The sequence below is a fragment of the Megalops cyprinoides genome, chromosome 19 (assembly GCF_013368585.1).
Source record: "Megalops cyprinoides isolate fMegCyp1 chromosome 19, fMegCyp1.pri, whole genome shotgun sequence".
NCBI classification, from domain to species: domain Eukaryota; kingdom Metazoa; phylum Chordata; class Actinopteri; order Elopiformes; family Megalopidae; genus Megalops; species Megalops cyprinoides.
Window position 1 is genome coordinate 20007913 of NC_050601.1, and position 13775 is coordinate 20021687.

At 45.4% G+C, this 13775-nt stretch overlaps 1 protein-coding gene across 2 annotated transcripts; it reads right to left on the bottom strand.

Moving 5' to 3' along the window:
* Window positions 1–1978: 1978 nt before the first annotated feature.
* st6galnac2 (ST6 (alpha-N-acetyl-neuraminyl-2,3-beta-galactosyl-1,3)-N-acetylgalactosaminide alpha-2,6-sialyltransferase 2) lies at window positions 1979–9464 on the bottom strand. Of its 2 annotated transcripts, none has more exons than XM_036553298.1 (9): window positions 9148–9464; window positions 6952–7030; window positions 5884–6055; window positions 5335–5500; window positions 5085–5223; window positions 4463–4566; window positions 3785–3868; window positions 3452–3551; window positions 1979–2891 (listed from the first exon to the last, which is right to left on the bottom strand). In XM_036553298.1, exons 1-9 carry the CDS (start codon window positions 9270–9272, stop codon window positions 2712–2714), a joined length of 1149 nt encoding a protein of 382 aa, XP_036409191.1. In that variant the 5' UTR covers window positions 9273–9464; the 3' UTR covers window positions 1979–2711. The 2 variants fall into 2 exon arrangements, with proteins under 2 accessions (XP_036409191.1, XP_036409190.1); XM_036553297.1 differs by having other exon boundaries at window positions 5884–6058.
* Window positions 9465–13775: the final 4311 nt, after the last annotated feature.

Sequence of the window (13775 nt, forward strand, 5' to 3'; positions counted from 1 at the left end):
TGTTTTTTTTTTTTTGTTGTGGTGCGAAGTAGTTCCAGCTTTTCTGTTGATTAAGAGTATGAGCCATGTGCTCTTTAGCACGTATGAAATGAAGCGTTCAATGGTCTCTCATTGGACTGAAGGCGCATAAAAACTAGTTTGTTATATCTTGTAACAATATAATATAATGACATCATTGTACATAAGTGTCAAGTCATTAAATTTTTGAACAAAGATCTGCTATATTTAACAACTGAGTTCTCACACCCTTAGATTAAGGAGTAGCACTCTGCTCCTCTCATTGATAAACTGTTGCTCATATGAAAGCATGCTGGGAAATACCAATCTCCACAGGCGCTGCGTGAGTCTCTAATCTTGCTGACTCACTCTGCAGCGGCGGTTTGCGTATCTCAGGGGGAGAGAGAGGGAGATGAGGGCAGGGATAAAGGGTAAGAGCACGTTGAGGAGGACAGGTCCCGCCCCCGCACTGACGCAGCCGCAGAGAGCGCAGCCCCGTCCCCCTCAGCTCTGCGGGGCTGTGGCAGCGGTAATCCTCCGGCCAGTCCAGAATTCCGGAGGAGCTGCGGGAGTGTTGAGACATGGCTACCACGCCGCGGTCGCAGCGGAAAGGGTTAGCGCCCAGCTTCAGCGAGGCCTGACCCAGAGCACTCAGCAGGGTACCATTCCCTCCTGGCAGGTCGTTGCGGTCCATGCAGAGGAGAGCGTGGAGGGCATGGGGATTTCAGCCAATGAGAGGAGGTTATTGTGGGAGAGGAGGAGCTGGGCCAGAGCCGTCATCTTCGCAGTCCTGTCAGTGAGGTGATGTCGCTGAAGCTGAGGTCCAGGACCTCCAGGGTGGGGGGGCGAGGCGGACAGCACAGAGCTGGGGAGCCCATTCTCCCTCAGGACCAGCCTGCGCAGGCTCCGGGTCCAGCGGCCCCTCAGGGCCCTGTCGTAGCGCCACAGCTCGCCGGTGACCAGGTGCAGCTCCGCCAGGTGCAGGCGGGACAGGGCGGGGTGGCCGGCGCCCGCGAGGGACGTCACCCCCGCGTTCCCCCACCCTCAGCACCCGCCGGCGGGGCAGGCCCATGCCCCGAGCCGCAGGCACGCGTACGCCTTCCCCCTGATGTCCAGGTGCACGAGGGAGGGGGCGATCCGCAGGGGCACGGCAGAGACGTCCCGCAGCCCGTTGTGGGACAGGTCCAGGTACTCCAGGGGGTGGCGCAGGTAGGCCTCTCTATGGATGGAGCAGATTTCATTGAACTGCGGGTGGAGCTGTCTCAGAGCACTGGCCTGGGAGAAGTCCAGGCGGGATACCCTGATGAAAGCAGTTGTGAAACAGTTTCAGAACGGTAACCCCGGGGTCCACAGGACAGGGGACAGTGGTGTAGTTCAGAGAGGAGCAGTTGACCGTCCTGCCCGATATGACGTCAGCCCAACAGGAGAGCAGCACAAAGCCCAGCCGAAGTAGGACTGCATGAGCCACCATCAGAGCAAGCACCTGGTAGTCTGTCAGTACTATCCAGCAGTGTCCTCCAGCCAGAACATGGAAAAGTCAGAGTCACAAAGCGTTAACATGAAGACCAGGCTGTTCCGTGCAGAGAAGGAGTTCTCAGTTTGCGAAAACAAACAGAAGACGTCTCCTGTTTCTATAGAGAGAGGTGCTTGTGAGGAAATGAAAAACCAACATTAAGCCACTAGCTCTAAATTCTGCACCTGCATTTGCAGAAGAGATAAGGATTGGAGGATCAAAGATGCCAAGGCAACTCCCCCTACACCTTCACAAACAGACACGCAAACAGCTGCAGTCGGTTAACAACAACGCTGCCATTTCACATCGGGTTATAACAGACATTACAAACTACAAGCACTTTGAAAATGGACTGAATTCAGGACTGAAATAATGACTCATAGAATAAACAGTGACCGTATTTCATGTGATTTTATTAACCAAATAAATTTTTATTTATGTTTTGTAAATACAAAAGACAGACCCGTTATTGACTAGCGGTCAGTAAAAAAATAATTCCGTTAGGAATGGACGTGGATCACAGATATTAAGAGACTACTGATGTTATGTGCACAAAGGACATTACATTTCTGAGAAATACATCAGCAGACCTTTATTAGTGTATAAACTATTCTATTTAAAAAATACTCTCACACTCATTCTCTTACTCCACTCAGTCCCTCTAGAAGTCTTCCACTCTCCTATGCCACATTCTTTGTGCCTCTTTCTCACTCTGCTATGTCATTGTATCACTACTCATTCACTCTGTATCACTCTTTCAATCTCCTCAGTCACTTTCTCACTCTATCACTCTGCTCTGTAACTCTCTCAGGCATTTTCTCATTCTCACTCCACTCAAACATTGTATCACTTTCTCAGTCTCTCCTGTCAGTGACTCAGTCAGTCCCTTGCCATTGAGCCCGCTGGCCCAAACTCACACACAGCATTGCACTGAGACTCGCTGACATTCACAGTGATTAAGGCCACGGGAGCAAGTGCATGGTTCTGAGGGATACGGCCCCTTAGCACGAGCACCGCCTCTCAGCATCAAGACAGAATCCAGAATGTTCCAGGAGCTGAATTCTAATGGAGAAGCGCTGTGTGAATGAGCCATTCTCCACGTGGCGCAAGTACAGGGGAGGTTCTCTTAAATTAGCTGGCTCAGAGCGGGCTGGTTGTCAATGTCTCCCAGCCCCCGAGGGTCCTGCACTCCCTGCATGCCTCACTCCTCCGAGGGCCTCTTGAACAGCCACAGAACCTTCCGGGTGTGCAGCTGCTCCCACAAGCGTGACTCCATCTGCATGTCATGGTTGGCGTAGAAAACCAGGGGCTTCTTCACCATGTCGAAGTAGTGGTCTGAGAAGTCCTTGTAGTTGTCTGTGATGAAGCCATAAGCTGACACCTGGACAGAAGGAAACAGAGGAACTGGGATGAATCATAAATCCTTAGTGGAATTACAATATTAATATATATTTATGCAAGGGGTTCTACGTTAGATTATCTTGGAGGTGTTTCCTTTATTAATATCACTAAATTATGCTGATATCTTTAAAATATTATCAAAATTTGAAGGACCAACTTTTTTTATTGAAAATCAATAAAAAGGAAAAAATAAATAATCTCAATTTTAAGCAAACATTGTTTAGGTTCACTTATGAGTGTTACATTCACTTCTATAAATGCTGTTAAACAGCCTCACACATATTTTATGTATGTATGAAATATATATGCATATATATGTATATTTTTCTCATATACAGGATCACACAGAGACAAACAGAGGAGACAAGAAGGTGAGCAGAATGTGTTGCTGGTAACAAACAATAGTTAAAAAATCAAGAGCTCAAGAGGGCACTGTTTCTGTTTCCTTCAGATCATATATTTATGCTAGTCTGGTACTGCCGGTCCATCGCATACCTCACAGGAAGTGGTGAAACAGGTAAAAAGATGGTCTGTACTGACCTGGTCACAGGTGTGCAGGGCAGTCATAAGCATCAGTGCACCTGTGCTGGGCATATACAGGTGACCATACATCATCCGCAAGAGTGGCGACTTCAGGAACCTAAAGGACGACGCCATTTCACCATGTCATAATGACTCACCATCATTACTGCACGACATCATTATAACAGAATTATTCTTTCACGTCATAGTGGGAATCAGCACGCTCATTTCCAAAGTACAGTGACTACATTTTGATTGCAGCCAAAAGTCTGAATTTAACCTGCTTTTGTCAAAACAATCAAAAGTTTGCCTTGAAATCCTGGCCCAGAAATAACAGAACAGCAGTCATACCTGTCCTTCACATATGTGATGAAGTCTGGGTGGAGCAACTTAAACTGGTGGACTGAGGGATTCTGTCCAAAATATGTAGATGGTCTGGTGAGGAAGAGGAGTTATATGACAAAATTCAGTCCTTTCCTCTTAAAAAATGGAACAAACCAAAAGCAAATCTACAAAATCGGCATTAAATTTATTCTGTTGTTGCCCTGTCATCTGTCATTGTCTGTCATCAGCAAGAGAACAAGGACTGCTGAACTCCAGTTCAAGAGATAAGCAGTTTTTTAAAGACGATTAGGACCGCTTGCGATCCAGAACCAACAGAGACCTCTGCAGGAAATTTATTGTACTCTCTAACATTGGATGAAGCCATACTGATAGGACATGCACAGAAATGCAAAAACACCACCCTGTGGGCCTGTTGAGAACTGCAGTGGCGGCGAACTGTAATGTTGAAGAGGCGTGACCATGCAATCACAGTTTTATTAGAACATTACAACCGAGGTTGTAATTTAAGAGAATCAAAACCTCGGATTCCACAAATCTGTAAATCACAATACTACCAGCATTGTTGAAAGAAATGTATGTGTGCGTGTATGTGTGTGTGGGTGGGGTGAGTGACAGCGGGTGCATAGAACTGCCAGGCAACCTTGACCCCTCCCCGACCCCCGACCCCTCTGTGAGAACACTCACAGGTCGCCTCTGTCCTCCCCTGAGGTCACCGGGGCTCCCCTGATCGCCGCGGCCAGCATCCGGTAATCCCGCATGTCAGAGGGGATGAAGATGTAGTGAATGCCCTGCAGGAGGGACACAGCAGCGGACAGGGGAGTGACACACAGGGAGAGCAGACACATCCCATTAACATCATACAGTGCCATGTGCTCCATTCATCCCCAGCTCTGGCTCACAACATCTGCCGCCATGAACAGCAGCTGACATGGAGGAGAAGTGGTATGTGGGATTTTTTTAGTCATGGAAGGGACCGGTTTGTCTATGTTTGGCTAGTTGCTTAGGGATCGCCTGAGAATTCTCCTCCCAAATCTTTGTTTGGACTTTTGGTTAATAACACCCATCTTCTGCACACCTGTAAATCCTTTGAAGCACATGTTGCTCCCATTCTTAATTTTTAAAAAGTTAAACCAGGAAGTTAACCTCAAAGTGACTCAGAGTTAAGCAGGAAGAAGTTACCCAAAACATCCAGCGACCAACAGGGCCTGCGTAATATGCACCAGCACCACTTACTCTCAGAGTGACACAAACATGATGGCCCAGTGTTTCTAGAATTGCCATATACAGTGTCAGGCTCCTCCATTACCTGGCCTTGGGGGACCCTGAGAAACCCCGCCGCCCGGTATGAGATGAGCGAGTTCTTCATGGTGTTGGTGGTAAAGCCGTAGAAGGAGGTCTTTGTCCCCACGTCCTCCTCAAAGCCCTTGGTCACGGCACCGTTCACCCTGAAATGGCTCACTGTTATGCTTCTGAGAGGATCCTGCTTAGCCCTGAAAGGGCAAGAGGGCTACTGATTGTAACGGGGGGGGGGGGGGGGGGGGGGCAGTGCCATGCACCTGAAGACATAGTGGTGGGCGTCGATGGCCCCGCCCTGCCCAGAGCCTCTCAGGATTCCGCCATTCCCAACCACCGCGCAGCGCACGCACGGCCTCGGACCCACATGCTCCAACAGCCGGCTGCTGCTCTGCGGGTCACTGAGTAGGGCCAGAGTGGAGTTCACCACTGGCACACACCACACACACACACACACACATATGCACACCACACACACACATATGCACACGCACAGGCACACACACACACACACACACACACGCACACATATGCATACGAACACACACACACAAACACACACACACACACAATCACACACACAGGAAGAGAGGGGGAAACAGACACATATACATATAGACTTTATAGAGGTATGGACATATCCTATTGAAACCAAGTAATTATCATCAATCATTTATAAATTTATATCATTTATACACACCGAACACACTTGCACAATCAGTATGCAAAATAGATTTAGAGCATAAAACCTTCTGTATTCTAAATGCTGAAACTCTTTAAGCTGCACATTGAACTGTGGTGGGGGAGGATACCGTCCCAGGGCAGGCCCTTCCAGCCGTATGGGGGAGGGTACAGCTGCAGACGCTGCCATTCGCCGACGCTGGAGTGCCCTGCCCACTGCAGGACGGGCACGGAGAAGTTAAAGCGCTGCTGGAGGAGGGGATCTTGCTGGACCGTCTGCCTCAAGGAGCACGGCATCACCTGCTGCTGGGGAGGGAGAGGCAGAGCTCAGCGAGAGACTGCAGGACCACCCGTCCCCTACAGAGTCAGAGGAGCTGAGCTACACCTGCACAGAAACCTGCAGCTCCACACAGCCTGGCCTCTTCTTTCATTTACACTTACATTTGCATTTATTCATCTGGGAGACGCTTTTATCCAAAGCGATTTACAAGTGAGGCAGCGTACAACATAAGCAAATAGCCACACAAAGAGTCAACAATATTACATACGCTGCATGAAGAAGTTTCAATAATTTCAATAGTTGGCCAGACAAGGTACAAGCTAGCTAGTAGAGAGACAAGGGCATGAAACCACAGACTGATTTTTTTTTAAAGCAAAACAAAGATTAAGACATAAGAAAGTGCTTCAGGTGGTAGTGTTTCAGGTGTTCAGGTGAGTGTGGAAAAGTTGTGTCTTCAGATGATTCTTGAAGTATGTAAGGGACTCAGCAGATCAGATGGAGTGTGGAAGTTCATTCCATCATCGAGGGACAATGAAGGAGTAAGTTCTGGATAGTTCTTTTCACAGTTCAATGCATTTAAGTGGTGGCATTGTAGCATAGTGGTTAAGGAGCAGGACTCATAACCGAAAGGTTGCTGGGTCGATCCCCGCTGGGACACTGCTGCTGTACCCTTGGGCAAGGTACTTCACCCACAGTTGCCTCAGTAAATATCCAAATATCTATATGCATGTATAAATGGATAACATTGTAAAGAACTGTAACCTATGTAAGAAAAAAAGCGTCTGCCAAATGAATAAATGTAAATGTAAATTTAAGTGTTGCTTCAATGAAAATCTGCTGCTGATGCCTTCCACCACATTCAGAGTCTCAAAATCTTGTAATATGAGAAGATGGGACCACCCACAATGGTCATACCCACCTCATCCTCTGGGGGTGCTGTGGTGGCCTCCCCACTCTCCTTATAGAGGGGTAAGCTGCTATCAGTCACTGTGAGTAGTCTGAAATGGACAGAAATGTACAGTGGTAATGGCAACAAACCCAGGGCAGAAAGCTGGACTTATCATTTTCCAAACCTTTGAGACTTCATCCTGAGCAGAAGACAGCATGCTGAAGCTGAAATAATGACCAACAGAGGGCAGCATACTAAATGTGGGAGCAATGGCCAGTAGGCAGAAGCATGCTGGAGAGAAGACAGCAACTAGTGGTGGGTGGGGGGGGGGGGTAATGTACGAGTTCAGACAATAACCAACTGTAAATACTTCAGCCAAGCAGTGCCTCAAATGAGTTCAATATTGGTCCACAATATTTTGAAAGATACACCTTCCTTTTTTTGTCCTCAAAGAACGGTACTCTGCTCTGAAGGGAGTTTGGGGGACACCAGGTGAGAGGGAGCGGCTGTGATCGGTGCGTGCGGGTGGAGCAGCGGGCAGACTGGAACCCTGAGGGGCCCACATGTGCCGAAACAAGCCAACCACATACCTGCCATTCCCTGCTCTCTCTAATTTACGCTCACGCAGCAGAACGATGAGATGAACTGCACTCGCAGCACTGGGAGACCACACTCACGATACTATACACTATACTCTGAGTATAGTGAGCCCATGAGCTGGGTGAGCACACTCACAAAGCTGCACGCCGGACACCCCCCTTCACTGCGCATTGCTTGCTGTCAGTCCCGGAGCCTCTGCAGCCCAGCATTTCATAACTGCTCTGCAGATAAACGCTGCTTTTAAATAACAGCTGCTTAGAGAGGCAGTGATCTCTGAGACCGGCCGAGGGCCTCCCTCTCACGGCTCCAGCCCACATTTCAACAACACTCACCGCACCTGACTGCTTCAGACCAGTGCCCTGAAAAGACAGAGACATCATTGTTTCCATGACAATGGGGGGGGCCCTCAGCACCCTGGGGTTTTCATTTCTTTTGACCTCGTTTTATTAAAGAGTGGTTATAAACAGAAGCCACTGACAGAACTGCCCAGCCTTGCACAGGAGTGGGTAAAAGACCAAGTCAATGACACTGCAACGAGGCTAACCTGTAGAGCTACCCTGGGAAACGGCTGTTTTCTAGCTGAGAGCAAGAAACAGACCCCGGGTCAAGAAAATGCAACAGGAGGTTAAAATAGTCCTGGAAATGTGAGAGGGACAGGAGTGCCCCACAGCCCTTAACTGAGGCAGAAGGGCGTTCCCCCACCCCACTGTAATTCAAGTTTTGGTTCCACTTGATTACAGACACTACGGAGCCAAACTGACACTTAACGTGTCCTGAACAATCGCTTACAAATCTCCACCTGTAAACACATCATTGAATTCTTTGCGCTGTTCAGCATGGAGTGTGTGCAGACAAAGAGCTGCCCAAAGCTACGGTGGGGAGAAACGGGAGCGTTCGCCCGTCCTGAGTGGGATGAACATAAGGGGTCCAATACACAAGGGGACCGTGCAGGTCTTCAGAGGTGGCGTCAGCTATGGTGTTCTGTTCTGAAATTGCATATTTTAAAGCAGGCAGATATGAAACACCTGTACGTATAAAACTAGATAAGGATTTGTTCATGAGGAGAAAAAAGTTCTTTTTTATTTCAAGCGTGTGTGTGTGTGTGTGTGTGTGCGTGTGTGTCTGTGTTATAAGGAATGCTGGGCTAGTCTGGTCATGCTCCAATACGTGTGCGTCTGTAAAGGCTTGAGTCATTGTTCTCTTTCCCAGACAGCTTGTTAGAATAACATACAATAAGGACACAGTTCGCTCAAATTTACCGTGCCGTCGTAGATTATAAACACAGGTAATGGCCATGGAAAGTGTCACTCTGAAAACAGTCGTTAGAACTCCGTATACAAAGCAGGCGGCTTGCTTCAAGCAAACTGCATGACACCGATTCATTAGAGGTGTTAACTCTCTGGCGGCGAGGTACTCGTCGCGACACTGGACAGATAACGACAGCGCGGGGATAAAAGACGAACATTCTTAAAACCTGGCCCCAAAACCTGGTTAAACAGTTTTATTGCTTGTGCGAAACGATGCACTTTCGACTTGCCAACCTCAGCAACACGGTATCAGTAACTTTCCTAAGATAGCGACCATATCCTTGAAACAACATTCATTGAACACTTTCAGTGTGGTTACCTTTGCTGGATGACGCGCCCGTCGCTGTATATGAAATCCAAGTCATAGCGTCCATAGATTAAAGCGCTTAGGGTAAAAAATGCAGCCAACAATAGAACAACACACTTCCACGGACAAGTTCTCATGCTCGCTGGAAAGTGAAAAGACCGTTGTGAATATGAATGGGATCCACCTCGTGCATTAACTTGTCTGTGTTACGTTTGATAGAGATTGGGGTAAAATAAACGCCACGAATTCCCCAAAAATGTGAAAATCGGCTTAAATCCACGATCCCACTTAAAGCGTCTTGTTCAGCGCTGCTCCTCTTCACTCGCGCTCTCGTGTGAAGAGGTGAGGAGAGGGGGGTGAGGGGGTTGGTTCAAGTACAGTCGTCTGTTGTGCCAACCTCACACGCCCTTCACAGGCGCAGCGAACAGTCTTGCATCTTCGATACATGATAACGTTGTATGATAAATCTGTAAGTATGTACAGTGTTTGTCACAAGGACGACTGGACAGAAGTTATTATTGGTAATGCCAGGTGTAATTGTCGGTTTTATGTCCTATGGAAATCCAGATTGTTGTGTTGTGCGGTAACACAAATTATACGCTTGAAGTGACATTGTACATTAACTGCAATGAATAAATAAAGCCTACATAAGCTATAACCATTGCATTAAATATTCATAAAGCATTGTGCATGAAACATGACACACTTCATCATGTCATAACTAGAGTTTTCGGTTTTCCTATATTCTTTTCTTGCCTAAATTTCAATCCCCCGACACCAAGAGGTTAATTCAGGTTTTTTTTTCCACGCCACTTGTTAAACCATTATCCGATTTCACCTCCCCAATCATCCAAGATGATGAAGTAATTACCACGCACAAATGACCCCGACCACCGACCGCGTTTATTATTCCGACCACTTATAACCGGACAATTTCGATGTGTGTGAAATGTTGTAGGGGGGCTCGTCGGCAACAACCAGATGTCAGTGCATGCCTTTAACATACTACAGGTCGCACTGTCGGACACAAGCGCACACGTTATTAAAATCGACCTCGAAATCTTGCAAGAATTGCCTGATTCCATTCACGACAGAGGAATTCATGACAGAAAGGTACAGTGCCAGCAAGTATGCCCTTCAAATTGTGAGAAGTGGATTTTTGTTGCAAAGCAAATAACAAGTGTAGGCTAAAACATAATGGTGTTTTCCATCTTTTGATTCGCACGTGGCTATAGACAGACTGTCATGATCAGTTCTTTTAATTTATTCATTTAATGCAAATCGTCGATAATTCTGTTGAGGTCGACTAGCTGATGGAATTGTCTCACTGTTTATTGCATGTGTGTTCAAAAATTTCATGCAGGTTGGAATCATACAATCTTTAAAGAAGAATCCAAGTTCTGCTATAGGTAAAACATAATATAACTATACTGTATATGCACAAAATATGTAGCCTAATGTATGGTAGATTTTTTTGTTATTTTGTGGATCATAAATTTGCAATTCATCGTTTTATTAGTAGCCTATCAAATATATCACCAGAAGGTCAGTATGATAAAGATATGTTTTACAAACCCTTGACAATTGCGCTGAACTGAGATGCTGTGTAATGAATATACGGGTTTGGCCACAACCGAATTTCGCGCTGAGTTCCGCATGCGATAGGCGCGCGTGCCATGGTAAGCCTTTGAAATGGAAACAGTAATAACTCAATTCAACACTATTCACTTATTTTAGCTCTTTAACTTGCATAATTCATTTTGATTGTCAATTCCTGAATATCAAAAATAAATAGACTACTAATTTCTCTCTGCCCGTTGAATAACATAATTTGTGCTGTTAGGCATCTGATAGTATAGTCAGATTAAATGTTCCCTGTATGCAACGGTTAAATACTGATGATTAGGCTCTTTGACATAGAATCTCGCCAGGCTGTAAGCTGATAAAGTCACTGTCCTCCATGCCCCTGCACAGTTTTAGTTAGACCTACCCATTGGTAGGCCCACGTGTTGCGGACTCTTCGTAATAGTGACAGACATTGTTAACTGTAGTCTTTGATTTCAGGCAGAAGCTATAGACATAGCGACGAGTGCTGTTCTGTGACTGTAAATGGCTGCTGTGACATAATAAACAAAAAGATGAACAAAGCCCAATACAAAAAAAAAAAAAAAAAACTTTCAAGGGATGGAGCAACGCAGATAGCTGTCTCTATAAATTGCATGTTTAGGGTGTTTTATGTCCATCAAAATGGCGCGATTGAAAAATTTCCGTCAGATTCGGTTGACTGAATGTAATTGTCGGTTAACGGAAAGCATGGGGAATATTTACACTTACAAACGCATCTGTCGATTCATGACTGACATCCATCCTTCATTCAAGGTTATCTTTTCCCCTGCATTTCCTGACAAATGATTCCCCTTAGTGTTGTTGATTTTAGACTTTAATTGTGTGTGTATTTATTCGTTATTTTAAATGTCAGTCTAGGCTATTGTCGTCTTTTGCATGCGATTTATTGATAAATTGCAAGCTGTGGAAAATAAATTAAGTCAGATACTGTTACACTCTTTTGCTCAAAGATACGTTTGTTGTGGACGTCTTTCCACCTCCCGTTGACCAAATGATGCTTTATTAATTCTTATATTTAGTCAAGTGACTGTTTGTACGTTACTGATAACTGAGTGCCTACAGCGCCTCCTGGAGGGTAACGGTTGATATAAGTTGAAGTTCCTGCTGGTCCCGTGGTCTAAAAAATCCTGAGGGCGCTAGTCATGGCACACAGTATACCCAATGTCAAATGGGCAAATGCCGGGCTTATGTAGGCTTTACGTTGTTGCACTTAATCCACAATGTGACCATCTAACTCCTGTCTTGCTAACAAGACATACAACATACATTACATTATAGCCTAATGTAATGCTTTATTATTAGCCTATATTAGTAGCACCTTTATTGCAAAGAACAAAAATGTTCCTTTTTTTTCCTGTGTGCAAAAAATTCATGTGCATTTCTGTAAAATATTTGTGCAACTTCAAGGCTGTGTTAGTGACAATTAATGCATTGTTAAAAACCCCTCATTCAACATAGCTTTGAACAACCTTAGCCCTGGTTTAAGGTGTCTGCTTATAGAACAGTCCGTGGAGGATGCTTTTGCTCGGGGCTGTGCAGAGACCCTGCTGGAGAAAGGAATTTGGTTGGAAACATCTGTGGAAAATCCTGACACAGTAGTGAGAAGAGATTGAGGCTGTACTCTTAACCCCATTGCATTCTCAGGCTCATTAATGGCATGGCGTCTTCTCAAACGCACCTGGAGGATGGTAGCATCTATTTGATTTATGTTGTGCAGATACTACAAACTTCAGCAGATCTGACATTCCCAATCCCCCAACAAAATGCCTCCAAATTTTATGTTTCATGTTGGAAGGTGCATTTTGGGTTTCTCAGAACCTGCAGCCTGCTTCACTCCGCATTTTCTCGCACAACAGCAATGTTTGCAGGTTGCCATGACACTGAGACCAAAGACAAACAGTACTACAGTAGCTACATTAGCTCTAGCTAGCTCACTCGCTAAAAAAGTGCAGAATGGTTTGTCATTCCATATGTGTAGTTCACATGCTGTCACAGGCCATTGTTGTAACGTAACTTAATGTTTGATATCAATATTATTGTTTGCTCCTCAGAGACGTTTTACTGCCCTGTGTACAACATGCAACATCATCCTCATAGAGACAGTAAGCTTGCTGATGTAAATACTCTGAGGTAAACACTATTTAAAAACCCTGTCTCACATGAACTTTAAAAAATCAATTATACCTTCTGCACTAACTAATCACAGGTTATTTCATTTGTCATTGGCATCTTTAGCTTTTGAGATCACTCAGAAATTCAATTTAGACTGTTGTAAAATCAATCAGCAAAGAAAATCTGCAATGGAAAGTGAAAAGGATTGGAAAGCCTGCTGGCAAACATCAGTAATTAAAGTTCTTTTGATTGCACAGATTATTGAAATATAACTTTAGCCGAAAAGCTGGCCAACGCTGTTGTACACTATTGCATTGAATGTCTGGAATGTTTTTCTATAAAAAGGAGACGGCAGCAAAAACACATTTCATTTTCAGTGTGTGTTCTGTTTTGATTCACTTACAATGAGAACCTTTACCCTAAGAGATGTTTACTGTAAAGTAATTTTCCTTCCTAATTACCAAAATTGTTTTCTCTTTGTCCTCAATTCCACTTCCCTCAGTAGGGAATCTGACCCCATCACATTTTATGCCACCTGTTTTCAGACTGTCACAGACCAGTGTTTTTAAAAACTTCTAATACAACAGTTGGAATGATGTAGGTGATTGTCTGTTTGTAAAAGGAACATACTGGTACATACCTGACCACATTCAATGTCTAGGTTTGTACTCTTCGGACTTATGATTTTGTCCTCTCGTGGCTCGATTTGAAGTTGGGACCCACTGATTCTTAAATTTCCTTTTGGCATGTTGGCAGGTGGTGCATTGAAAAAGGCTGAATCTCAAATGGTACTGAATGGGAGTCTGCAGGACTCCAGTGCTACAGTGCAACAATAGCCCGCTCTAACTACAAGCTTTTCAACCGGCAGTACGGCCTCATTCGTTCACTTTCGAGATGTTTCT